General features: G+C 40.2%; 1 protein-coding gene across 3 annotated transcripts in view; it reads left to right on the top strand.

The window, feature by feature from the left end:
* The window catches only part of IL1RAPL2 (interleukin 1 receptor accessory protein like 2), a 402879-nt gene that overhangs the window by 218125 nt on the left and 157953 nt on the right, over positions 1–26801 (top strand). For all 3 annotated transcript variants that reach the window (XM_052813838.1, XM_052813840.1, XM_052813839.1), the window contains 2 exons: positions 2802–2988; positions 8921–9074. In XM_052813838.1, coding sequence (XP_052669798.1) covers positions 2802–2988; positions 8921–9074 — 341 coding nt within the window. The remainder of the gene's footprint in view (positions 1–2801; positions 2989–8920; positions 9075–26801) is intronic.

Consider the following 26801-nt stretch of genomic DNA (forward strand, 5'->3'; position numbering starts at 1 on the left):
ATTATTCTTGATTAGCCTGGATCATTATTACTGAGCGCATGTGACCTTATTTGCACTCAGTAATACTTGTAGTCATTCAGGAAAGTTAAATAATCATTACTGATTAATTACTATTGATTATACTGAGTGGTTGTATCCATATTTTGTGGATTTTCAGTGCTGTATTAGGAAGCGTTGAAACTTTCCAAATATGTTTTGTTTTCTTCCTGCAAAAAAGGTAACCCTTTTCAAAAGCAAGTAGCTTGGGAGAAAGTTGACTTATGTTCCCTAAATCATATAAGTATTTCTGAAAAGCCCACCCCAAATGATGCATTTTTTCAGTCCAGAGAACTTTTGTTTCAGGTAAGATAATACATTTTGTGCAGTTTGTGAGGATGAGACTTTTTTATAGCCCCTCAACTGAAACACATCATGGCAGTGTGCAAAATGAGCCTTTCCACTCTGAGGTGAGGGACAGAGAAAATAGCCACCAATTCTATCACATAAATGCGCAGGTGGCATTTTGAAGAGAAGGGAGTAGGAAGGGGGGAGTCTGTGGTTCTGCTGAATACGTAACACTAACGATGCTGAAAATGGGAGGTTTCTGAAGATTGCCTGTTGATTTACCTTGCAAATACCTCTTTCTGCAAATACCTGCTCGTGGCACACCTTTGACAAGAAGCCATTGGCACAGTGTTATGTCAGCGCTTGTTTAGCGTGAAGCTTAGAGCCGTGATGAAGTGTCCCCATAGACCTTTTTAATTTCTTCCCAACTACAGGCTCACTTGACGGAGTGACATGTTGAAACATTGCATAAGAAAAGATTTGTTATGGAGCGTGTTGGATTTCTATTTTTTTTTTTTAAATTAAAAGCATTGTCATGAGTCTAATTGGAGGGAGTAAGCAGCCAGTATCGTTAGTGTCGGGATTTGACTGATGGATCACTTTCCAGGTGCACAGGGCAGTTTTTGTCTGCCGTGCCACCGTCTTGCCTCAGCTAAACCAGTTTGCAGCCGAGCTGCAATGGAAGAGGCAGTGGCAAAGCGGCAGTATCTCCTGCCACAACTCCCTTTGATGGGAGTAACCACCCAGCACGTCGGTTTTACTCCAGGCTTTTTTGGTTCTGGCGCAGTCAATTAAAATGACAAAATGATGCATGATGGGAGGAAGAGCCTCATTATATTGTCGCTTGTACTTTGTAGCTTGCCATCACACCTAATGAAGGGCAGAAGCTGACAGTCTGGGTTGCAATGATCCTGTGCAAAGTGCAAATGCTTCACAGTAACACCATGACAAACACCAGTTAGGGGTTTTTTTTTTATTGTGTGTCTGGTAGATCTGTTAAAGATGCAAGTCTGAAGGAATTTAATTTAATCCTGTTTTCATGATTGAGGCATGGGAGCTGGGCTGGTTGTGTTTATTCTACCCTGATATTAAGAAAAACTAGCTGTAGCTCGCAATCCGCTCGCCTGGATTTAACTCTGTCAGGGTTCTTTGGTGATAGAGCAGGCAATGGTTTGAAGTGCTAAGGGATTACATTTTTAAGGATTTTAAGGCCAAAACGTGTTCGTGTAACCACCAGTCTGACTTCTTGTGTATCCGCGCTGGGGGCCCGCGCGCAGGCGCTGGCAGCGGGGCGGCAGGCTCCCCTCTGAGGAGAGCCCAGGGGCTGCCCCGTGCAGGACACGGCCGGTTCCAGCCGGTTCCGACCGGTTCCCCCAGCGCAGGGCACAGCCGAGCCCCTCGCGAGGGGAAGGCGTGTTGAGGAAAGGGCAAGGCGGGCGGCGAGGGGTGAGGGACAACGCGTGAGGAACAGCCCTGCCACACCGAGGGCCGGGCAGGAGGAGGGGGGAGGCGCGCCAGGCCCCCGGCAGGGACGGCCCTGCGGCCGCGGAGGGGCCCCGGGGCGGGGGGCTGGTTTTCCTGACGGGAACGGCAGCCACGGAGGGCCCACGCAGGGGCAGGGGAACGCGTGAGGAGGACGGAGCCACAGACAGACCACAACCCCCCATCCCCACCCCCTGCGCCACTTGGGGAGGGAGAGGTAGAGAAGTAAAAAAGGGAGGTGAGGGGAATGTGGTTTAGCTTTTTTGTCTTTCTCAGCATCCAAACCTATTTTAATTTGCAGTTAATTAAAATAATTTCTTCCAAGTCGAATCTGTTTTGCCCATGATGGTAATTGGTAGGTGATCTCCTTGTCTTTATCTAGACCCGGGAGCTTTTTCATCTTATTTTCTCCTTCCCATCCTGTTAAGGGGGAGTGAGAGAGCAGCTGGGTGGGCGGCTGGCAGCCGGTCCGGGTCAACCCACCACAACATCACATGCTGTAGGATTTTATATAGCAGTTCCTTCAGGGGGAGGGATTCTTCCTGCATAATGTGCTTTAACATCCAGCACATAACCCTTCTTCTCAAATGTATAGCACTGTGTACTGGAGTGAAATCTCCTGAAGGTGGGAGAGAAAGAGGGAAAGGAGGAGTGTGTGTGACACGCAGAGGAAATGGGACAGTGTGTCCTGACCAACATTTGAGATGCCAGCAAGTTCCTGCGTTCGTAGACTCGCAAGCTCGAAAGAGCTGCCGTGCTGGGTTAGATCACTTGTCAACAAAATTTCTACAGGGTTCTTCATAGTAAATCAGAAATGAGCCTTTACATTTTCTAGTAATTTGTCTGTGTTGGAAATACACAGTGTGACAATCACTATTTGAATGTGTCGCTGAAGCGTTTGTGAAGAAGAGAGCCTAACAAAGAAACTTACTGTGCTGAAACGAACATGGTAAAAAGGAGGTAGGATAAATGAAAACATCTTTCTGTCCCTGCAGAAACTCAACGTATTGCATGAAGGTGTCCATGTCCTTGACGGTAGCTGAGAATGAATCTGGGCTTTGCTACAACAGCAAGATCAGATATCTGGAAAAATCAGAAGTCACTAAGAGAAAGACAATCTCCTGTCCTGATATTGAGGATTACAAAACAGCCAGTCAAGAGCCAGATGTGGTGTGGTACAAGGTAACTATTGCTGTCTTATTGCTCTTGTGCTCAAACTATACAGAACTTCCACTGTTTTCAGTCTGAGGCTTAGAGATGGCCTCTTCTGAGCCTGTAGTGGTTTGTGACTGGTCTGGAGGATGTTGTCTCGGTATTACAGAAGTAATACGAAAGTGCAGGCAAAACTACCCAGCATCAGCATCAATGAGGATGTTCTGTGCAAGAGGTCACACGATGTCTCTAACAGCAGTACCACATTCCCAAACCACTGTGCTGCCTCTGTACCAGTTTCCACCTTGGTGGGATGTCTCCCTACCTGATAGTGTAGTAGAAACAAAGGGAGGCAACCTGCAATGGAACCAAAGGTGTAACAGCAACGCCAGCTTCAGTAGTGCTACCCAGTTAATTTTTATGAAGTCTGTTGGGTAATTTCACCAAGGCTTGTTAATTTTTACCAAAGCCTGCTGGGTAATTTCACAGAGATGCATTTACTTTTGCTGAGGGTCATCGAGTAATTTTACTGAGGTCTGTTAATTTTAGCTGAGGTCTGTTAGATACTTTTACTATTCGGCAGGTAACTCAGCTGGCTGTACCTTCTCCAAGGCCTGTCAAGTATCACACACCACTTTCAGCAGCAGATGTATTGGTGATGTGTTTCTGTAGCTCCCCAAGAAAACAGGAGAATGACTAAAATATGGGTTGCCAGGCAGACATCAGGTACAGAGACCATAGCAAGGTCTGGCAAATTTTACCTGTTGTCTGGACTTGGACTGAAGTCTGATATTTGAAAAGCCCTCAGGTATGAGTTGCTGCAAGAAACAGTGGAGAAGAATAAAGAGCTGAGAGCCAGAGGGAACAAGAAATAGTTGGGCAAGAGGAAGAGCTCTGTGGGATCCATGGGAAATAGAGTTTGGATTGTAGGGATAAAGGCAGAATGAGTTTAGGACAAACTTGGTTCAGGTAATGAAGACAGAAACATACAAACCAGTTAAATCCTAAATTTTGAGTGCTTGCTTTGCCAACCTTAATGACGTTCTTTAAAGATAGTTATTTTGTGTGAAGTAAGTAATATGTGCAGAGCTGCAGATTTTTTTGCTCCTTAGCAGGTTGCATCAGAAAAGAGCAATTTTAAAAGTTGTCATCTATTTCTATTTTTTACAGAAATCTCACATGTTCTATCTAATAGTAACAAAACGTGTGCCATAACCCACTGTTAGTATAAACAAAGTTTTTCTTTCAGCCATTGAAGCTGTTTCTCTCAGCATATGGTGGATAACTTCAGTGCTGTTCATATATAAAATACATGTATTCAATTAAGTCTGAAGTCTTGGAGGAAAAAGGGTACCAGAGAGAAGCTGTTTCTTGTCCTATATACCTAGGTATTACTGAACACCAGATCACATTTTTTTGCAAGAGCATGCTGCAAAAGAAGTCAGGCAGGAATAATCTTCAGCTGTCACGGAGCAGAAATCAGTCTAAGGAAGATGCACATACAACCCCACATCAATGATGCTTTGTGCTGACCAAGAAAGGGAACAGAAGTGTCTTTGTTCCATATACCCACACGTGTTATCTGGGTTGCACACACAGGTTGTGTGACACCAGGCTGGAGTGTGACAGCTGACTGACAAGTCATCACCATGGTGAAATGGAACAGAAATGATGTGGTTGGATGATAATGGTGAGAATTGAAGTCGACAACCTTTAGTCTGGCTTAGTGATGAAGAGAGACATTAGTGGAATAGCCTACTACGTATACCTCCTTATCCATAATTAACAATAAGGTGCTATCAGTTCAGTGCTTAGACAAAACCTATGTTATGTGGACCTGAGTCAGGAAGCTCAGTAATGTAAAATGTCAATATTAATTTTATGCAGAATGTATATATGTCAGGTTATCCCTTGAAACTTATTCCTGAAACAGGGTTTTGGAAAAATATTCTAGAGGGTCTTGTGGTACTAACTGTTAATAGAAGTCTGCCTATTCAAAAGAGCCTCAGTCCAGTTTCTAGAAAATATGTAATTACTTGGATTTCAAAATAGTATGATGAGTACTGAGGTAACCCCTACAATCCACAGTGTGGGACTTAAGATCATGCTGTGTGAGGCAACGTGTGTAACAAAAAGCAGATCCCTTCTCCCAAAGAATAGTGTAAAGTGATATTCCACTTTAGGATCTGACCCTCACATTCTGAAGAAGGCATCTGTTTCCAGTCATAGCACACTGGATCCTCAAGTTTTTCCCCTCTACCTTTGTGACTGAGTTTAGTTTGACATGTACATGAAGGTGTAATCAGCCATCTTCTTGTGTAAATCTGCTCCAGAGGCACTGGGGGCAATTCCTTTTCATCATGCTGATACATTTAGAAAAGATTTTCATCTAGCGGGAGAGCATAAATTGTCCAAAACAGAACAGTAGATAAATAAATATGAGGAAGTCCTTGAGGTTCCTTCTTTATACCTTTGGCTGAAAAGAGAAATTCTTGTGTTCATGAGAACCTGCCAGTTTGCTGGTAGTCGGGGAGTTTGGACTTGTGACAGATGAAATGCCATCAGACAGGACTGTAATGGTGCAAGCCCACTGTGTGCAGGGCTTGCCCTGCCTTCTGAAAGGCTTCTCTCTGTGGAGGGATTAATGAATCTAAGCCAATAATTGCATCAATTTATCGGGAGTTAATTGTAATTTAAACACGCCTTTAAAATAATTATGCCTGAATAGATTTCCACATGCATACCTGATAAGTAATAAAACATTTGCTGTAAGGATTTGTTTTAACAGTAGTATCAAATTCATATCTGGCTAGACTTACACTGCATGAAATACTTGTTTTTAAAGATTTCCACAATTAAAGCCATTGATATACACACAGCTCTGTTATGCCTGTTAGAACTGTTTTGACAACAAGTATAAGATTTTTTGGAAATAAATGTATGTGTCAAGGCATGATTGAATGAATGGGATTTAACAGTAAGAGTAGTTTCATGAAAAATCAACTGGCAGAGGAAAAAGGTATATTACATCTAGAATGCAGATTTCCATCATCTCTTTTCTACTACTGGGTTGAAGGGCGGGCTGCGAAAACAATCAAAATGTCAGGTGAAGGACAGGTAGTTGTTATCTACCCTACAAAAAATAGAGTTGTTGAGGTGCTGCCACTTAAATTTCAAGGAAGAGAAAAAGAAGCATAATACTACACAATTTAATTATTGGGGGAGAAAAACCGAAAACATTTAAGGTGTCTAAGGAGAATAAATAGGATAGAAAAAGAAACTTTCAGATTCTTCTAGCAGGTAAACATGGTGCAAAAGCAGAAAAGAGCAGTTAATTGGTTAAACAAGCAACAGTCGTACAATTGAGCACTTAGCTTGTTAGAGAAATTAGCAGACCTCTGACAGTAAAATCTAGATTGTTTTCACAATATGAAGACTAGTTAGATTTTTTTTTTAATTGGTTTGTTTCTTGGCCATTTTTGTTGCTTAAAATACAAATTGTTATGATTTTCCAGCTTCTCCCCTTATTTGCTTTTAGTTTTGTGTATTGAACTAGTCTGAAAAAACAGGCAGAATAAAACAGGCATTTTCAACATATGTTTAGAAAGCCTGCATAGTCAGGAGAAGAAAAATTAATTAGCTAAAATTGGGAAAGAAAGGCTTATAAATATTTTTTAATATGAAGTGGTTTAAGTAGATACAAAAAGAAACAATTAGGACATTAGTGGTACAGTTCTAGCAGAACAATTCCTTTCTGTAAAACCACAATAGCACAAACGTTGTTTGTGCTAAATCATTAATCTCTGTAGTAGTAGAGATGTCGCCCTTCTTGTTACAAATATGTGGTATATAAAAATAGAAAGTGTATGAAATGAAAATGTATCTTCGATCTCTTTGCTCCCATACTTTTTAAAATAAAATAGAGAATATAAAACTGGTAACATATGATAGGGTCTTTCAGTGCTGAACTGAAGGGGTGCATACCTGAAATATTCTTACTTTGTGTATTCTGGAAATTGTATTCCTTCTAAATTAGGATTGAATAGAACTGAATCATATTCTTTGCTCAGTGTTCAGATTTAGTTACTCCAAGTAGGTGGTTGATGTACCTTTAAATAGGACTAAAAAATTGAGTGCAAATCAGAAAGGATTTAATGGCATTTTCCGGCTCAGATCCATGTCCTGCATGAATCTCAACCAATGCCAGTGCAATTTAGTAACAAAAATAAGCTCTGATTCTTCTTAGCACAGCAGATAGGATCTGGATTCTGATCATTCTCTGTCATCGGTGTTAACTAAAGTTCACATGCAAGACAAGATTACACTTTCCTTACAACTGTACTTTGGAAACAGAAAGATAACCTGAACACTCTGTTACCTGCAGTAGTATCGCACAGTTTCAGAATTAAAAATCTCACCACATTGTAACAGAATTTGGCCTACTGGGGATGGGGATAAATGCTTCAGTGCTCCATTTTCAAGTGCAAGGCCAGAAGCTCACAGTCCCATCTTTTTATTTCTTTACTATTATCCTTTAATTTAGAATCTGACATTGTGGATTTGGAATGTGTATGGAGTCCCATCAAAAAATTATGTTTGTGTCATTCTGCTCCCTTGCTGTCATACAATATATTTGCATGTCAAAGTATTTTCTTGTTTGATTGTTTTCTGAAGAGAAAGCTTTGTTCTGTATTGTTTGCTGTATTTCTGATGCTGCTGTATTTCTGACGCTGCTGTTTCAGTTGAGCAGAAAATGGGGCACAGGTCTGGGCTATTACACGAATCTCTGAAGTTGCTGAGCCTGATGTAACTGATACGAGATTGCTCGTTACAGTCTGAGAGCTTATTCCATGTTGCCACCTTGAGAGAGGGAATAGAGGAGCATTAAAGGTACTCAGGCCCTATGTTGCTTTGTGTGGTCTGAGTACAGAATTAGCCAGAGCCTCCAGAACTGTTGGGAGTACTGAGTGTTTTAGAGAACTGAGAAAAGCGTGATTTTGTTTGCAGGCAGAACAGGTTTGATGTTAAAGTTATTGAGAGACAAGAAATATATAATGTTGAGGTACTGTTTTAAAGAGACAATGATCAGATTGTGCCTGTGCTTTTAGTTCAGAGCATTCCAAGAGGTATTCAATCATGAGTACTGTTAATGTGGAAGGTGACTGATCTGGCTGCAGGGATATAGTATGTTAGGAAAGGGAGAGCCTCTTCTTGCACTGTATCACACGCTATCCAGAAGGACTCAAATGCTGTTCCAGTAGGACCACAATTCATAGTGATGAACCTAAATCTGCCAAGTAACAGCTAAGGTCTGCCTGGTGAAGTCAGTGAGAGTTGCAGGCCATCAGTACCATGTACTCCACCAGAGGACACACATGGGGGTGATGCTACAAAGAGCCCAGCGGTGGGAAAAGGCTGAATCAAAGCTCACCAGGTGCCAGAGAAGCCAGTGTTGAGAAACAGGACCATAAGGAAACCAGGCTTCCTGAATTCTCTTGCTCACAAAACTGCTGTTGTTCTTCTTGTTTTCTTCTGTTGGTAAATGGTTCTAGCCTGAGACTGTGTGTAAAGTTTGCCTTCAGGCTAACTCTTAACAGATGTTGCCCTTACTCCCTTCAAACAGAGATGCATTTTAATGGTCCATTCTGAAGTAGAGGTCTTGACAGTTGCTCATCATGAAAAAGAGAAGATACTTAACCATTGCTTCAGGGTACTATGTATTAAACACGGCCCATGTGATACAGTGGGAATTACTGAACCTTAAAAACATTTCTGTTTAATTTCCGTCTTCAAATTAATTCCAGTTTCAGATCTCTGTGCTTTCTGAAATTATATTTGAATTTGAATTGCAAAATATATTGAGATGGTTGTTTACTTATGTGTAATACTGAAAATCTGATCAGGCAACACTGTCTTATGTCATACAAGCTGGGTAATTTTGGCAATGGATTTTTTTCTGCAGGAATGTAAGCCAAAAATGTGGAGAAGCGTTGTAATTCAGAAGGGAAATACTCTCTTAATACAAGAGGTCCAGGAAGAAGATGGAGGAAATTATACCTGTGAACTAAAGTTTGAAGGCAAGCTTATACGAAGAACAGTTGAATTGAAGGTTACTGGTAAGAATCTTTGTTCTATGCCAACAGAAAAAATAAAGCTTTGAAATAATAAGAAAAAGTGGTGTTCACACGTCAGTGAATCTATTTGATAGAAGTAAGTCCAAACCAAATCCCAATAGCCGAGCAGTCCCAAACTAGGGGAAATTTATATCAAGATCTTATAAAATTCTACAGAAGACTACTTCTACCTTTTGCTCTGTACTAAGCCTGGAAACGCTGGTTATAAAGCAAAAGGTAGAGCAGAGCTAGGTCCTCCCTATATGCTGGAAGTAATTCAGACTCTAGTTTTGCCTTCAGTGCTAAACAGAGGAAAGGTTGACTGAAACTGTAAAACAGGCTTTTGCTGAGGTTTGTCCTAGAATAAAACAAAGCCAATAGAGACATCTTGAGTCATTAATTTTTTTTTTTTTTTTTTGAGTGCTTGTTCCATATTTTTAAGCTTTGGTTTAATTTTGATGATCAACTTCTCTAGCCTAGGGTTTGTCTTTAGTGAAAAGTGTGGCACAGCCTATTGCAAGAATGAAGTTAGGAACATTGGACTGTCAGGGGGAAAGTAACCTGCTTTTCAGGAGGTTGTGCATCGTATGCTTCTGAGTCCATGTAGTAATCTACTAGTCAACAGTATTTTCTGTCTCTTTTTGTCAGGTACCAGAAATGAATGGGTAAAATAGTATTGCCTACCAATATATTCCTGATCCCTTTCCATTCCACGGCAGTATGACATCTATAATTAATATTTTGTCTTCAGTGTCTGTGGAACTTTGCAAGTATCTAAAAACAATTGAGTTTTTTTCAACCTTTCGCACAAAACCATATAAACAAATGGTTAGGTATTTTCCGGTCTGCGTTTTGACATACTGATTAAAATGGTGTCTTACTTAAAGCAGTGATAAGTAGAATTCTACTTTCTTATATCAAACTGAATTAGTCCACATGATATTTCCAATATGTTCTTGAAATACAATTTTTCCTTTTATTTTGAGTGAAATCCCTTTTTCTATTCTTATCATTATTCCTCATTTTAAACGAGTTCTTTTCCCTGTGTGCCAGATTCATATATCATGTGGTTCTTTATTGTCCATTTTTGACCGTGGATGGGTCTCTAAAGTATTGATTTGACCTACCTGACCCCAGACCTGTCAAATGAAGATATAATACCTGCCTTGTGGATAGTTGCTATCCTACGTAGCATGCTGGTCTTCAACCAGAATATGAACTAAGTTTGACAAAGTGAAAATGAGATGCATCTAATTCAATTCCCCATGATGGATATTCTTTACATAACCCATATTCTGTGCTCTCCCTCTCATCATGCCCTTGCTAGAACTCATGTGTTCTCTTCATTATTTGAACAATGTGGTATATTCATACTTCACAACTTAATGAATTTGTCCTAAACTAACTATAGTATGTATTAAATTTATTTGTTTTATTAAAATGTTGATGACCTGAATTATTAAAAATGTAAATATGGAATATGCAAGTGTTCTCCTTTTTGCAAAATGCTTGAGAACTATGAGATTGTTCCCCTTGTAATTTGGTGTGAAATTCATATTAAATTAAATTTCCTTTAGTTTATAAAAGGACATATGTTAGTAAACACCTTTTCCAGATTTAAGTGTTTGGGAGACATATCTGATGTTATGTGTTTGCTGGTTGAATCTATCTAGATATCTGGAATAGGCTAGTAAGTTTATGTAGATGGTGACCTGAAAATATGGATTAGAACTATGAATGTAATACATAGAACCATGTAAGCATATTATCTTATAGCTTGGTGCTTCACCAAGTTTCTTTGTCCTGTTTCTGGTTTGTTTCAGTTTGTGAATTTTATATGCATGTGGGTTTAGATCTTTATGGGGGAGAGGTCAAAGAAAATTCATACAACAAACAGCAGAGGATTACTTGTGTTGTGTGGCTGGCCATGTTGCACGGAGGGTCCTGAGGAAGATCACATCACAGGCTGGGAGCAGGTATATGACATACTCAGGGATTTTGTTGAAGAAGACATCTCATGGGAGCCAGAAAGAAAACTACATATTGGTGTAGTTTTTGGCACACACATCCTGAGAGTTTTTTTTCCCTGGGGATAGTGCAGATCTAGGTTGGAGGCACCTCTGGAGATCCTCCTGTCCAACCCCCAGCTCAAACAGAATCAGCTACAGCAGGCTGACCAGGGCTGTGCCCAGTCGCGTTTTTGGTTATCTCCAAGAATACAAACTCCATCTCTGGGCAAGGCTGTCACAGTGTTCAATCACCCTCACAGTAAAGAAGATTTTACTTATGTTTAAACAGAATTTATTTTATTACAGTTTGTGTGCCCATTGCCTCTTATTCTTTCACTGGGCACCATTGAGTCTGGATCCATCTTCTTCATACCTTCCCACCAGGTGTTTATACACATGGATAAAATCCCCATAAGCCTTCTTTTCTGCAGACCAACCCACCGCAGCTCTCTCAGCCTGTCCTCATATGATAGATACTCCAGTCCCTTAATCATCTTTGTGGCCCTTCACAGACTCATTCCAGTATGCCCACATCTTTCTTGTAGTGGGGTTGGTGACGCACTGGGCCACATGATTCACCGGTCTGAAAATTGAGTTCTCATCAAAATACTGTACCAGGAGGAGCTAGGGTGAGACCAGAGCTCAGACTACTGAACTTGCTGGTCTTTAAAATCACTGTTAGCAAATACTGCTGAAGGCTTAGCAGCAAAGCTGTGGTAGTATTGTCTCTGCTAGCCTGCAATGCAGATGTGGAGAAAAGGATCTTGCCTACTGTTTTCTTCTGCAGGAACTTTCTAATGCTGTTTCTATTGTTGTTACTTATTAACATGCCTGAATTGGCATTTATGGCAAGTGCCTGAGTTCCTCTAGCAATACAGATTTTGAACAGCAGGACTCTGTTGGCCACTGCTAGCAGCCATGGTAACCTGAAATTGTTATTAGAGAGTTATTCTGAAAGCGAAACAGGCAACTCCACACCTCCCTCGAGCAAGGAGAGCTGCACTGCCACGGAGAGAGAGGAGGCTGGGTTAGATTCCCTGTAGCCTTCCAGGCATTTGCTAAAGTACACAATACTTGAAATACCAGTTAAGTCAATTAAGTTATTCACTTTATCTTTTGATTGTAAGACATGGATCTTTTCTTTTTTTTTTTTTTTTTTCCAAATCTGGTACATGAGGTTTTTAGTCCATTTTGGAGGTTCTGGTAGTTATGGAAGAGGCAATATGAAATAACTGATATTCATAGGTAAATGCAGTATGGGCATCTAAAGAGTGAAACTTGAAATCAGAATAAATGCAGTGCTGACATAACAGAAAGCTTCAGGAAAATTTGAAGGTGCAGGAGCCAGAAGCACCATTTTAACTTGCTGTTGGAAAAGGTAATCAGAAGAGTGAATGATATCCAAGATTAATGCATCAGCTTTACTGAAGACGTGATCCCACAAGGCAGCCTGATCAAAATTAATTGCAGACGAGAGCAGTGGTGGACTAAGTGAAGAATGGCTGTGTATTTGGTATTCATATTAGTGTTGCTTAAGCATTTATTTCAAGTAGACTCTGGTGAGGTGAGACTTTTAATTAGGGGCAAAGCCCTGCTCTTATTAGTTAGTTATCCAGCGATTATTTAAGCGAACTTCCAGTGAAGTCATTAGAGGTATTAGAAGGTGTTGCCTTAACTTCCTATGCCAGAGTGTCAGGGCAGTTGCCTGCGTGGCTGTGGCTGTGCAAGGGAGCTGCAAGGACAGCATGTGCTGGTCCTTGGACACTGCTTTCCTCAGATCCAGTCTTGCCTTCTCACTTTTGCAGACCCAAATGGAGGATCTCACTGGCTCAGTTAGAGGTAGAAGGGGAGTTCCTCCTCCCTTTCTTCTTCCTGTGACTAAGTCAAGATATTAGCTACTATGAGATAATTTGTAAGGAAAAGGCTCTGGAGTCATAGATGGGAACTGAAAGCCATCAGTGTAATGCTTGGCCACAGTAAGAAAGGCAAAGAGATCTGAGTTGTATTAGTAGATGAGAAGAGTGCAAAACAAACAGGTAAAATGGCATTTGTAGAAAGGGGTTTTTGGACTACACCTGGAGTACTGTATGTGGCTGGTAATGTTATAGTATGGCTTCTACGGTTAAGGTACAGGCAAGTGTGATTAAGATGATAAAAGGCTTCAGAGGCTATAGCTGTTTGGGGATGTAAGGCAAAGGCTTGCAGCCTAGAATGTATTCGAAAAATATTTTGACACAAGTATTTATAGGGACAAAATCCTGAGCTACAATACAGCACTAATGAGCAGTGCCTAAATCTTGGTGTTTGGGTGCATGTAACAATAATAGATTGTCAACAAAACAGCTTTTTCATCACTAGTTCTTCATGGATTTGTTATATTATGCAGACAGATGTGAAACCAGTCTTGTCAGCCTTTTTTGCTGAAGAAACACAACAGCAGCGTTATCTCTTAGCAAGTAACATGTAACCCTTCAGTCTATGTAAAGAAAAAAAATATATATAATTTTTCACTTTGCCTCTTGGTAGTTTTGTTGTGGGCAAACAAGTGAGATTAGCCACTGTGATCCGGGGTTCTAAAGCCTAAAACTGTAACAGAAACTCAGTTTTTAATTAGATAATAAAAAATGAACATACTAATATAAAGTTACAGATAATCAACAATATCAGATTTTATTGGTTTTTAATAAAATTACATATATTCAGGAATATCAGAAATCATAAGCATTTTAATAAGTATTGATAAAGGCCAGTGTTTATTGAAGAACAATTATACTATTCAGATAAAAAGAAAAACCCCAACATAAAAAGTCGTGTTGTTTTTGAAAGGCAATTTGTACCACTTCCTGCTTTCTCCTACCCTACCAACCAGTTCACTCTGTCTTGATACATAGCAATGTTTCAATAGCTTTTGGGATGAAAAGGTGCAATTGAGAAAAATACCTGCTATGTTTACCTGCTGGTTCTGCACTCTTCTTCTGTTTTTGAACACTGGTCTGTAAGGAGACAGGCTTAGAAGACGATGTAAACAGATGTACATTGGAGGCTGGGGAAAGGGTGACCACCCTGAGAAAGGAGCAAGACCTGCTCTCATGGGGTGGCCCAGGTGTCCCCTGGCAGATGGGGCTAACTTGCAGTTATATACTTTTCTGTGGACAGCTATGCTAGTGGGAGAGGTTGCCTTGTTCTTTCTGCTCCCTGTGAAAAGAGGTGATTTGTGAACTTGTACTGGTGAATTATTTTCCAGTTTGACAGCAGAAGGTGGCCATCTGACCAACTTCATAAGATTCCGGTGATGGATGGGAGTGACATGCAGGAATTACTGGACCACTCTGTCCAGCAGCCCTGTCCTCCAAGTTTCCTTCAACCTCTAGTCTGTCATTTTCTCCATAGGCTGCTAAAATGCCTGACTGTTCCTAAAAGTCATTTATGCAGCAATATTTGTTTTGACCATCGTAAATGACAAATTATTCCACATGGCTACATGAATTGAATGATTCTGCCTGAATCCACTCTTTGCTCATAGTTTTTCAATTAAATTCTTTCAAGTCTCATTACATTGCTCACTTTTCAAATTACACCTGCTGCTGTTGCTAGATTTTATTTGTGTGTTTGGGACCCCTTTATTAGCACAAGTAGTTGATGGTGATTTGCTATTGTTAAACCAAGGGGGTGAATTGGATTTAAAAATGCAAAGAATTAGTCATCCTCTCCAGCAGCTCTAGGGACATACAGAGACAAGCTACCACAGAATAAGTGAGGATATGGGCTAAAAGTATGTCCACTATGTGGTGGTAGTTGCTTTTCTGCACGTTTTTAATCCTCTGTAAACCGAGTATGCTATTTTACACTATTTGTAGTGGAGTCTAGTGACACATTGGCAGGAATCAATGGGTGCTGATCGGTACAAATTTACACCTGCAGTAATCTGTAAGTGCACTCTAAGCCTTATCAGTTTACAGTAGGTAAAGTATTATCAACAGAATCATACAAATGACATGTTGACTGACAATATTTTTAGCTGTTGACAGTTTCTAGAACAGCCACAGCAAAAAGCGTTAAGATAAATTAAAAGTTTATTTTAACTGAACTGAAATACAGCCTTTGGAATTCAGACTATTATAAGGGATTTACTTTTATACTGTAAAATATAAGAATTATTATTTGCTTAAAAATCTGAAAACATCTAATTATGATTCTATCCCAATGGCATTATGTTTTGGCACAAACAGTTTAGTAATCTGCAATGAATTTATGAAGTGCTTCAGTATTGCTTAAGTAGTTACTTACCCCAAAAAACAGTTTAGCTCTAAAAGGTCACTGGGCTCTGAATATCATTGTGTAGATGGGAATTGAATATACATAAAAGCAGGGCCAACATAAGACACAGGTTAAAAAAGCAGGTGGCTAAGGAATAGATGTGGATGAACTGAATGTATTCAGCAGATTTTTCTACAGCAAGAGGTACTACCCTAAGGACATGCCTGTCGCACAAAGCTCTGGTCTGTAGGGATTCCTAAGTTAACTCTGAAGGAGCTTTTTCAGCAGAGCTAGTTGATGTGTTTGTATGGCTTTTGGTACCCAAAGTAACTCTGACATCACTGCCTGGCACTGCACTCTAGAGAGGACAGAGCCTTCAGGTCCTAGTGGAGGCTGGACGTACTCTCACCCTCCCTTTGTTGCTTCATATAAGTTCCAGAGCCTTTACTTTGGGGATGGGATGAAATAGCTGCCGTTACCACCATTTCATCATCAAATAAGGCAGTAACATGTCAATTAGAGCACTGTGCGCAAATAACATCCATTTCAGTTTATGTAATTTTAACATTAAAGATCATCTTGCAACATTTTGTATTTCTTATTTTGTTTTGTTAAATTACTACTTTTTTGTGAGCTGAGGGTTCTTAATTTGATTTTTTGAGTGTATAATTTTTAATAATACATATAGCTACTAATGTATATCACTATAATTTTTCAGTATTCCTGAAATTAGATGTTTTTATAGTTACTGTTACAATTTTTTTAACTGATGTTTTTAAAAAAAATTAAATTGATATTTCAGGGGAAATTTCTCGCAAAATGCCAGAATTTTCACCAAATGCAGACTCTAGTTCCTGGCAGCACTAGACATCTCACCTAATCCCTGGGATCTGGGAGTTACTTGGAGTGCAGAGGTATTTTCATTGCTGATTTTGACCAGTGGATCTGGTGAGAGCTGCTAGCTCCCCTCACTCTTATTTATTTGTATTTTCAAACATGGATCAGAGTGCCTGTTGTCTCAAATAAAGCAGAAAACATTTCAAGGAAAGCCTAAAGCAGGCTGTGAATTTTCCTGATGAAACAGACTGAAAAGCACTCCAAGGTAAAACGTGGTGATGTGTATATGGTGGGAGTTAGCCTGGCCTTCAGGGGTTGCTCCTCCTCGCATGCTTGCATGGCCAGTGCTCATGGGGATGGGAAGTGTTTGCTGTATTTGGAGCTGTTTCCCTTTTCCTGGAAACAGCTGGTCCTTCTAGAGAGCTGGGTTTTTTGCTCCACATCTCCAGATGAAAAATTTCCCTTAATTAGGGTTCACCAGCATTGTATCGCATCTAAAGTGATGTCGGAGCTGTCAGCAGCTGGTGGACCCAGGAACATGCTTTTCCTTCTTTCTCTTCTCTCCTGGCTTGGCAGCTTTAGCCCTTTTTCCCCGCCATGAACAATGTTCAGTTCACTCTCTGTGCTTGGCAGTCCTCTCCACTCTTGACATATGGCCTAGGGTGCCTGTCCCCCGTTGTATCCCATGTGAGTGCTCTAGCTAGAGCTCAATCTTGGCAGGAAATGTACTTTTTCCAGCCGAAGGCCCAACTTCTGCTCTTCGTAACTTCACGGGGAGCTGCTGGAGTGCAGTCAGAGAACACTGGCACTTTCTACTTTAGAGCCCAATTTTGTACTTAGAAAGCTATTTTTACCCATAAGCTGTAACTCCCTCCCGTACTTAGTAATACAGACAGCAAATCACTGTGCAAAATGCTTCTGGAGTAAGGGGGTGATAGAAGTTTGCACCCTGTTTCCTTGGGTGTTGTGGGGTTGTATCTCTCGCCTCAGCCTCAGGAGGATGCATGGAGAAAGGGGCTCATGCTGTGGCTTCCCTGACGTCTGCCTGTGTGCTGCATTGGGCTTTAAGTATCATCCTCTAATAGTGTCACAAGGTAAGATATCATGATTAACCGACCAGAGCTGCTGACCTCAAAATAAAGTATGCATTTTCAGATTTTCGTCAAACGTAGCATAAGCAGTTAGGGTGGATAATAAGCTGGTAAGATTTTCACAGTGACTTATATTTCCTTTTAATTCATGGTGTTAGTACATGCCATCGGCCAATGGACTGTATAGTGGTAGAGGCAGCAGGGTCCTCCTTCCTTCTGGAAAACACCTTTTATAATTTTCTTGTAACAGAACTTTTATCAATAATTGAGTCCAAAAGAGAATAAATGAAAAAAATCGAGAGAAACCTGTTGTTGGGGGGAAAATATTTACAAAAACAAAAGGCAAAGAGAAAAGCAGCTTGCTTGTGACTATGGTTCTAATAACTGCGAAAAGGAGATCCTTTTTTAATTCAGGAAAGAAATCTTAAAGTGAACAAGTTAAATCTGCAGAAATTCTATACTTCTGGGGGGGATACTGCAGGTTGTTTGGGAACAGAAAATCCTTCCTGTTCCCTTGTAATGTTGACATGTTAAAATATATAATGTTTACATCATATCTGAAGTGACATTTTCTTGCTGCTATAACTTACACATTTCCATAGCAAGACTTCATTTCTTTTCCCTGTTTGCAATATCTTGACACAGTCAGGGAATCACTTTTTCATTAAATGCAAAGGATAGAGAAAAACCTGCCCAAATTAAGTTTTTACTGAGAGTCCCAAACTTTAAAAGACCTTTAATAGGAAATACTGTTCTTAGCATTTCCTCTGCTGCATTTTCATATAAATGATGCATTGCATCTTCTAGTGTTCTGATTTTCTAAAGGAAACCTTCCTTTTTGTGACAGAAGCCAAGCCAGAAATGGGTTAAGTGCTGACAAATATGGTACTAAAAGACCAGGAAATGAATTTCACAGCTGGGTTCTCAAACCATTGCTGAAATAACTGTCTATTTAAAGCTACATATAGGAGGTGCCAAAAATTAGAGTTTTCTTTTGATATATTTTGTGTGATTTCTATTAATTTTTATCAAGGTCCTTGTTTTGTAAATATTAGGTTTCTGTTTCTTACAGTAAAGTATTTATCTTAAACCTTTAATTTGGATTCTGACTTGTTACATGTCTGGCCAGCAGCATCCCATTAACTGCTGTCGACAGCTAAGCATGTTTTCTGTGGTCAAAGCACACTTAATAGCCACTAATTTCTATAGTGACTTTAATCTTTCTAGCTAGCTCAGGCAAACCCAGTGTGATCCAGAAAGAGAAATGTGGGTATTTGCTTTTGACCACATTTGGAAAATGGAGCAATTTCTCTGCCTCTTTCAGAGTGTTCCTTGTTCAACCATGCAAAAACCCCAACATAAATCTGCAGCAACTTCTGTGTCTGTGAAGAGTCAACAGGAAAATTCAATCCAGAGTGAGGTATCAGTACAATGCGGGTGCCCATTCACCTGGAAGAAGTGACACAGCCAGTCGTGTTCTGTCTTTTAACATCTCCTTTTCACCTGACACACAGCAAGGTCCTGATAAATTGACCCAACTCTGCTGGTTTCAAGAGCACCTCATCAAAGTCAGTAAGCTGAGGATCTGGACAGTATTTGAAGGATGCACGTGCCCATTCATGGTTGCTGTGTGAACTGTGTCGCTGTTGAAGTGACAACGCAATATATCCACAAGGATAAAAGCTCCTTCATTTTTGGTCCCTCAAATGATCCAGATTGATGACTTTCCCATTCACCAGAGTGATCTGTTAATATAGGGCTCATGAAAAATGAGTTTGGAAGATAAACATTAAGTATCACCTCCATATTTCCTGAAGAAAGTACAAGTTCTAAGGGCAATGAGAAATGTAGCAATATGCTGCAGTCTATGAATTATATATAGTGTCAGTACTCTTGGCGCTTTACTTACAGCTTCACAAACTGCCTTCCTAGCTCATGAACATGCAAAGTAATTAGAATGGCAAATAGCATTAGTTTTTATTGACCTGTGATGCCCCCTAATTCTCTGTCATGTTCTTGAACATCATCTAGGTGTTTTTCCTTCAACCTTAAATCAGCCGTTTGCAGTTTGTAGCATCGATTATTTGGTATTGTCTAGTTTATTGATGTGGACAGCCAAGGCTTCCACACTTGTTATCAGCTGTTCATTTATCCAATGATCTGCCATTATACACAGCAACTGTAGCTTGCTGAATCACTTACTATATAGTGTAAATGTCACATATGAGTTCTGACTTTAAGAATTGGCTTTTATTCTGGGAGCTGCTGAGTCACGTTCTCTAAGTGTATTGTGCTTTCACTAGTGGAGGTGATTTAGTATAAATGATAGGATTGTGGGGGTTTTGCCCACAACAGTGAGGTAAAGTGCAGCCACTGAAATAAACCTGTACATTTTCATTTCCTATATAAAAGAGGCTTCCTTCAGCATGAAAGTGTAGGCTGGATGCTCATTCTTCTTCATTAATAATAGATAGGCAGATAGATGCACAGACATGGAGTAACGCTGCCCCTGAAACCGTTTTGCTAATGGTAAAATAGATACACATGAGTGAGCAAGATTGCTTTACCCACTAAAAATGCAGCCTTGCCACCCTCCCGGAGAAACACTGCAAATCTTGACTAATGTTTTGTCTCATAAGAAAAGCGTGAGAATAGGAAGCAATTACTATCTAGTTCCTTTGAAATGACTGGAGAAATTTTAATGGGTGAACTGTAGTAACTTTAGCTGGGGATTAGGGTTATGTTTTCTCAGCACAATGTTGATGCCTTTCAGAGCTGGTTTGTGCTGCGTAGCACTTGTGGCTGAGTATCTGAGATGAAAAGTTCTGCTGTGGAAGGAATAGTGCTCACTACTGAATTGTCAGCACTATTTCTTGCTGCACTTATGTGGTCCTCAAAGGTGCCTTATTCAAGTGCCTGTTTGACCTGACCCTGTTTAGCTTATGAGATCTGACAGTAGTAGTATTGCTTCAGGCTCTGATGTTACTCTTATGAAGTTCACCAGAAGACTGAAGCTAATAACTTACCGATGTTTGTTCTGTGCCTTGCAATTTTTAAGTTGAAAGGCCATACAAAAATATGGTTGATGTGTCTTTAATACCATGGAGCAACATGGAATATATGTTCTTAATTTTTATCAGGACCAACCAAGCTATTATTTCTCTTTGATAGTATTGATTGACGTCTTGTAAGCAGGAGAAAAACAAGCATTCAACTAAATTTGTATTTAGGTGTTTATGACTCCAGTCTATTTCAAAGGGATAGGTAGCTACTAGGTTACATTAGACTTTCATGTACTGACTTATTTACTGTACGTGTTGAGTGGTTTTTGCAATGCAAGCATGTTTCAGTAAATAAAATCAATTTGCAACCAATGGGAAGGGAACAGTAAGTGATTTAACTTTTCATCTTTTTCTTTGGCTTAAAATGAAAAGCTCTCAAAGGGTATTGTTTATGACAAGCCCTATGGGCTGAAGTACTCTGAGAAAGTGCAGGAAATATAAAGCGCAGAATTGCAAACCAAAATGATTTAACAGTAAAATTAATAAACAATATAGTTGTAAATTTGTAAGGCAGCTTTGGGTTCTTATCCTCTGTTTTCTTCTGGTGTAGCCCTGCTATGGACCTAAAGAACTGTTTCTACTGGTCAAGGGCAGTGTGGTCTGTGTGGTCTCTGATTTTATTTTATCTTGGCTGGTGCCGGTTCTCTTGTGTGGGTACCTGTCTGCCAGGAATTGGTCTGAGATAATTTCATAATGGCTTGAGATGATAAAAGCCCTTTGGTTATATCAAAGCAGACTAGATTCAAGCACCAGATGGCTTTTCATCTTTATAGAGTACATATCACATTAGCAATCCAGTTGTGGATAGTTGAGTTGCCCATCCTGGGCCAGGAGTGGTTATAGTTTCTGGCAGGGAGGGAACCAATTTGCCATAAGCCGTATATGCCCTTACGACTTCTCTGGAATACACTAACATGCTTCTTTTTCTTCCTAAATGTGAAAAGAGGTGCATCTGGAACAAGGGAGGTGTGACCCTGCCAGGCTCTGACAGCTCTGTAACCTCTAAGTGGCCGTAGCAACTGTATTTAGGCAGATGTTTTTAAGGGGAATATTGTTATCCGAATATATGTATGTACATGTGACTGTGCAGTAAAGCGATCTGATTTAGAGATGTCATTTCAATTGTGCTTCTCTTGGGACACAGGATGTTGCAGAAATACAGGCAACTTCATTTTTGTAAATAAAATAGGAATGAGAGGTACTCAATAAGTTTTTCAGCATGGTGTCGATGGAAGGGGCCTCAGAAATACTGTGGGAAGGATTGGACGGGCAGAGAGGAAGACCTTTGGTACTTGGTTGAGTTTTCTGATATAAAATTCTGTTTGAAACTGGTAAAAAACATAACCAAAGCATCAAGTTGATGAAGAAATGTGTTTTCTGAAAAAATCATGAGTTTTATCAAAGAGGAATATTAGCATTTGCCCCCTTGTGAAATACTTTTCTCCTTTCATAGCAAAAATTCCATTCTGGGATAAACGGCAGCTTTTCTGTGGTGTTCTCCAGAAGGAGAGAATTCACTGTTTTCCTAACTAAAAGACTTTTTCCATCACTTGACAAAGATGCTGCACTACAGCTTTGGGCAATGCTGCACTCGGAGGAAATACCATGATCACGGTCTGCAGGTGGGAAGAAAAGATGGTAGAGAGGTCAATCTGGAAAGGTGGTGGTGCTCAAGGGTTAGTATTGTGATGCCTACACCTCCAGCAATGACAAAACCTGTTATGTCCTCATCTTTAACAGGTTTCACGCAGCCTATGCAAAGAAATGTTTCATAATTTACTCATATACTGAAGTTAATTCACTTGCGATTGTTTGTTTTAAACAAACTTATCAAAGAGAAATTTCTCTTCCATGTTAGTGGCTTCCCATACAGAACAATTCAAGTTCCTATAGATTATGCCAACATGACTGAAGCAGTATAGTAAAGCGTGGAAGTATTTCCAACCATTTCCTCAAGGATAGTTATCAATGCATTCATTCCAGAAAAGCAGTCACGGAAGCTGGGCACATCTAAAATATACATGTTGTATTGTTCTATCTGTAGGGAAAAATGCCCCTGTTTTGAGTTTTATTTCTGATTTCTGCTTTTTTTCCACCTTCCAAACATGAATAATTCTATTCCCCACTATCCACTGTTCTGGCATCACAACTGGAATTGTGTATTTCATAAGCAAATACTGAGGTTTGTTTCAGCTGGAGCCCATGACGTGGGGGAGAGGTTAATGTGACCCATCATACTCTGAAGATAAGGAGTGGGAATTACATGTATTAGTTTAATGAAGAAGATATTGACTGGAAAGAATTAAAGATGGTTCCTTTTCATTAAGTTGTGGGAGGGTCACAGCAACCGCTTTTAGCGCCTCCAAGATCTCTGGCTATCTGCCACCGTATCTATATTCCCCATCAGCCCAGACCTCATTTTAATATTTAAAATGGTACCTGTTTTCTTTTTCTAGCTCTCAAAAGGGCTTTAATTCTTTTCCTTGTTCTGCCAGTACTCTAGCTGCTACAGCTGTTGCTGTCACATTTAATAAGGACTTTGTAGAGTTTAAATATTGCATTGCTCCAGCAGCTTTTCTTTGGCGTAAGAGAAGAGCTTTGTTCATTAAGATGAAGTGCTCTTCACTGGCTCTGCTGCTGACACGTGGGTTTCAGCTGAAGGTGACAGGAACTTGCAGGTTGCCCCGGTATGCACGTGAAGCTCCCTGCGGTGCAAGTGCTGCCTGAGATAGTAATGCAGCCAGCGATGGAGCTAGGAGCTTGCTGTGCTGTGTGGTAGACCCCATTCAGCACAGAGCCCTCACTGATTTGTCCTGGGACTGTGGTATGTGCAAACTTAGGTCTTTCAAATAAGAGTTTTAAATTGACCACGTTATAGTTCCCGACCTATAGTTGTGCCATTACTCCAACTTTGTGGTCACATGTTTCTCATTTTAGAATCTCCAGTGATACTGTCGTTCTTTTTATGCAGTAAACAGGTAACTTTCCCTTGCTCACTTGCAGACTAGGTGGGAAATAAGGCAGCGATGTGGACAGTAGCTTGACATTTTAAAATGTCAGGGGGAGGAGGAAGGGAGACTAAAACTTGATGTCCTCATGCCTACAGTAACTCAACTGCTTATTGAAATATTATTCTCCCCAGCCTTGAGCTCTGTATGTGTCAATCCAGCTGAATATAATTGGGGCTGTTTACTTTGACAGACAGTCAAAATTCAAGAAAAACATGGAAGAAAACGCTCAGCCCCCAATCTGCAGTGTACTGCTGTATACCCTCCCGTCTACATTGTGTCTCCTCCCATTTTCCTTCCCCCCAAACTCCTCCATCCCTCTGCACAACCAGACTAGATACTTACATTCATTCTCAATGTTAAACTGTGCATTAAAAAAAGCCTATTTCCTTCCTGAAGCTATTCATCATCTCCCTTTGATGACATCCCCATCGTTCGATTCTGAATCATTCTCATGTTTTCAGTATGACAGAGAGTGATTTTATTTTATTTTTCCCTCTAACATTACAAAAAGACCAACCTCTCTTGTTAGGATTTCCTTTGAAATATCTGGGTTGAAAAGAGCTGAGCTGCAGGATAGAAAAGTATTGCTAAAACATGACATTTTAAAAAATTGATAATAAAGGCTAGTTTGAAAAAGAAGTTACTGTGCAATGCATATATTTTCATCTAAATATTACAGGCTGTTCTTTTGTTTGAATTTTCTGGGTGATGAAGGAAAACAGATGAGTGCTCATTTTGGTAAAAATACTACATTTCAAGAATATTATCAATTATATTTGGACACCTCGTGGCATGTTTCTATCCTTTAAATAGGATTGGTTTTGGCTTAGTGTGCTTGTACTGCTCTGATTCTGCTTTAATTCACAGACATTTGTGTTTCTCTGCTTTCACTGTTGGTAGCATGCTTGGTGAATAACAGCTTGCTGCTTTTACATTACGAAAATAAGAAAAGGAAATGAAAATGCAGATCCTTATCTTCAAGCAAAGATGCCTAAATTAGAGCAAATCTTTTTGTTGTTCTTATGTTTGCTAAATATAAGGCGTAGTCAAATCCCAGAAGCTGACATGAGAAACATCTGCAGTATGGAAAGTGGCAATTTAAATTCTCAAATCCACGACATAGCTATGCCCGTTAAACCTGAACCAAATAAAAGTTAAACTCAAGCAGAGATTGTTTAAATGTTTGCATTTGAGGTTCTCCTTCATTCTAATGCATGCTTTTGTGTCTAGCTCAGAACTTACAACCAGGCTGTGCTATATTGTTATGGAGGGAGAAAGAGGGAGTCTCCAAAGGGCAGCTGCAATCAGTGATCCAGCATCATTAGTCCAAATCGGTCCAAAGACTTGGTGGAGAGGTGGAAGGAGGAGGCTAAAAGAGGTGCCTAAAAGCAATCCAGAGCCTCAACTGGCACAAATCAGCAGTAAAAATCTAGGAGACAGTGCTGCTTTGTACTGACCGAGGGCCTTTGTATTTCACTCTCTGTTGCTTATTATGGAGGTGGGTTTAAAAAGTTGCTCCTGTTCATTTAGATTCAGCTTGCAGCTTGTTGTATATGCCAAGGACCTTGCCACTGGAGAGGGCATTGCAAGATAACACAAGTAACAACAAGAGCAATTGTTCTCCTCTAATCCGAAGACCTAGTGTACCAATTACTATTTAAAATCATTATTTAAAGTGTTTGTCATAAACCCTTTCATAGCAGGAGCACTTTTGAAATATTAAATGCTGTTTTCTTTTTAGTCAGAGCAAGGATGGGGGGGAGATGGAGTCACTTGAATGCGTGTGACTGCAATTTCTTGTATGAAGCTCATTTGTCAACATAACAGATGCACTGCTGTAGTGATGGGGTTGTTGTCGTGTGTGCTGTATCACTCCAAGGGTTGTCCTGGAGGCAAGATGTGCGTGTAATATAAAGCAGTGGAGGAACGTAGCTCTGTTCTGTCTCTGTCAGAGGGCACGATGACTGTCCCAAGGGAAAGGGCAGATGCCACCATGCTGACATGGTGCCACATCGTCGCAGCACTGTGTGGTGGGCTGGCTGGCGTAGCTCCCACGCCCCGGCTGCCTGGACGCTTCTGCGCTTCTAATGCAGGGACTGCTTGCTGAAGGCTCTCTGTGCTGCGGTCCATCGCATTGTGTAGACACACATACAGTGTGCTCGTTGTCTGTGCAGCTGCTAAAATTAAACATGTAAGTGCAAGTTGCTTTTTACAGCCTCATCTTGATTTTCTTAAGGCAGTCATTTGTATTAGAGGTGGGAGGTTGAGACCTGATCTGCAAGGGGGTTGGCTATGGTATCCTTTATACTGGTTTGTGTGAAAAACAAAGTCAATGAAATTGATAGTTACATTGGTGTAAAATTCATGGGAAACTGGTGCTAGGCTTTGAATATTTTCAAAGTATTTTTTCTAAATTGGACCTTGGTTTTGAGTTTTTGACCTTCAAAAGAGAAAAAGAGCATCTGAACAGATACTTTTCTTGCAACAGAAATGGCAACAGCAAAATCAACTCTGGCCTCTGATCAAGCCTGAGAAATTTCAGCCTGAAAGGGGAAGATTTGTAAGTCACTGACTTGGCACGGAAGTGCAACCTTGTATGCATACTTGTATGTATAGCTGTAACTATTGTAACAAGGGCTAATGTGTGCCCACCAAAGAAAACCCCAAATGACAAACCATAATGTGAGAAGTATAGGAGGCAGAAAAGTAACCAAGTGAGTTAAGAGTACATGGTTTGCAAGAAATCCATTGCAGCATGAAACTGAAAGAAAAGTGTTTGCCAACTTCCTGAGATGAATGGGGTCTAGACAGTTAGCATCAGTAGCAAAAATCTACGATGCAAAAGCAAACGTATATTAAGCTGTTTTTATCTAGGGTAGTCTTTTTGATCTAATAGCAATTAGATAGGTGTGCCATTCGTAGACTCACTACCCTGTGCCACTGGCTGGGCAAACCATCTGAAATAAACAGTCTAGCTTCTATTAATGTTAATCAAAGTAACTTGTGTTGTACTCAGTGGTCTTACACCAGTGTACAGTTGAGTGTTTGGTCTGTTGCAGACATACGTGGCAATGCTGGAGAAGAGCTGTTTGGATGCATAGGCTAAAGAGTTAGAAAAGTAAGAGGTGAGGGGAGCAGGCAAAAAAGAGCTTCCATTTCTATGGAACAGAGTGAATTTTTGGTGGGTGTTAAGTTTCCTTTGCCATGGAGAGCAAGCTTTTCAAGCCATGCTTTGTTCCCATCTAAAGAGAAACATATGCAGTTCCAGCTGTGAAAATTATCATGCGGTAAACTAGTCTCAAATGACTTTGCTGCTTCATTTCATAGTTATAATTTTGGAAGCATATCACAGCAAAGGCCTTCATCCAGGACTAAGTTCAAATCAAGTTTTGAGTTTTGAAATTAAAGTCAGTTGTGAAATCCCTCAGCATTTAAGAATGCCCCTGAAGAATGTAACAGATGA

The sequence above is a fragment of the Harpia harpyja genome, chromosome 18, assembly GCF_026419915.1.
Source record: "Harpia harpyja isolate bHarHar1 chromosome 18, bHarHar1 primary haplotype, whole genome shotgun sequence".
Classification (NCBI taxonomy): Eukaryota; Metazoa; Chordata; class Aves; order Accipitriformes; family Accipitridae; genus Harpia; species Harpia harpyja.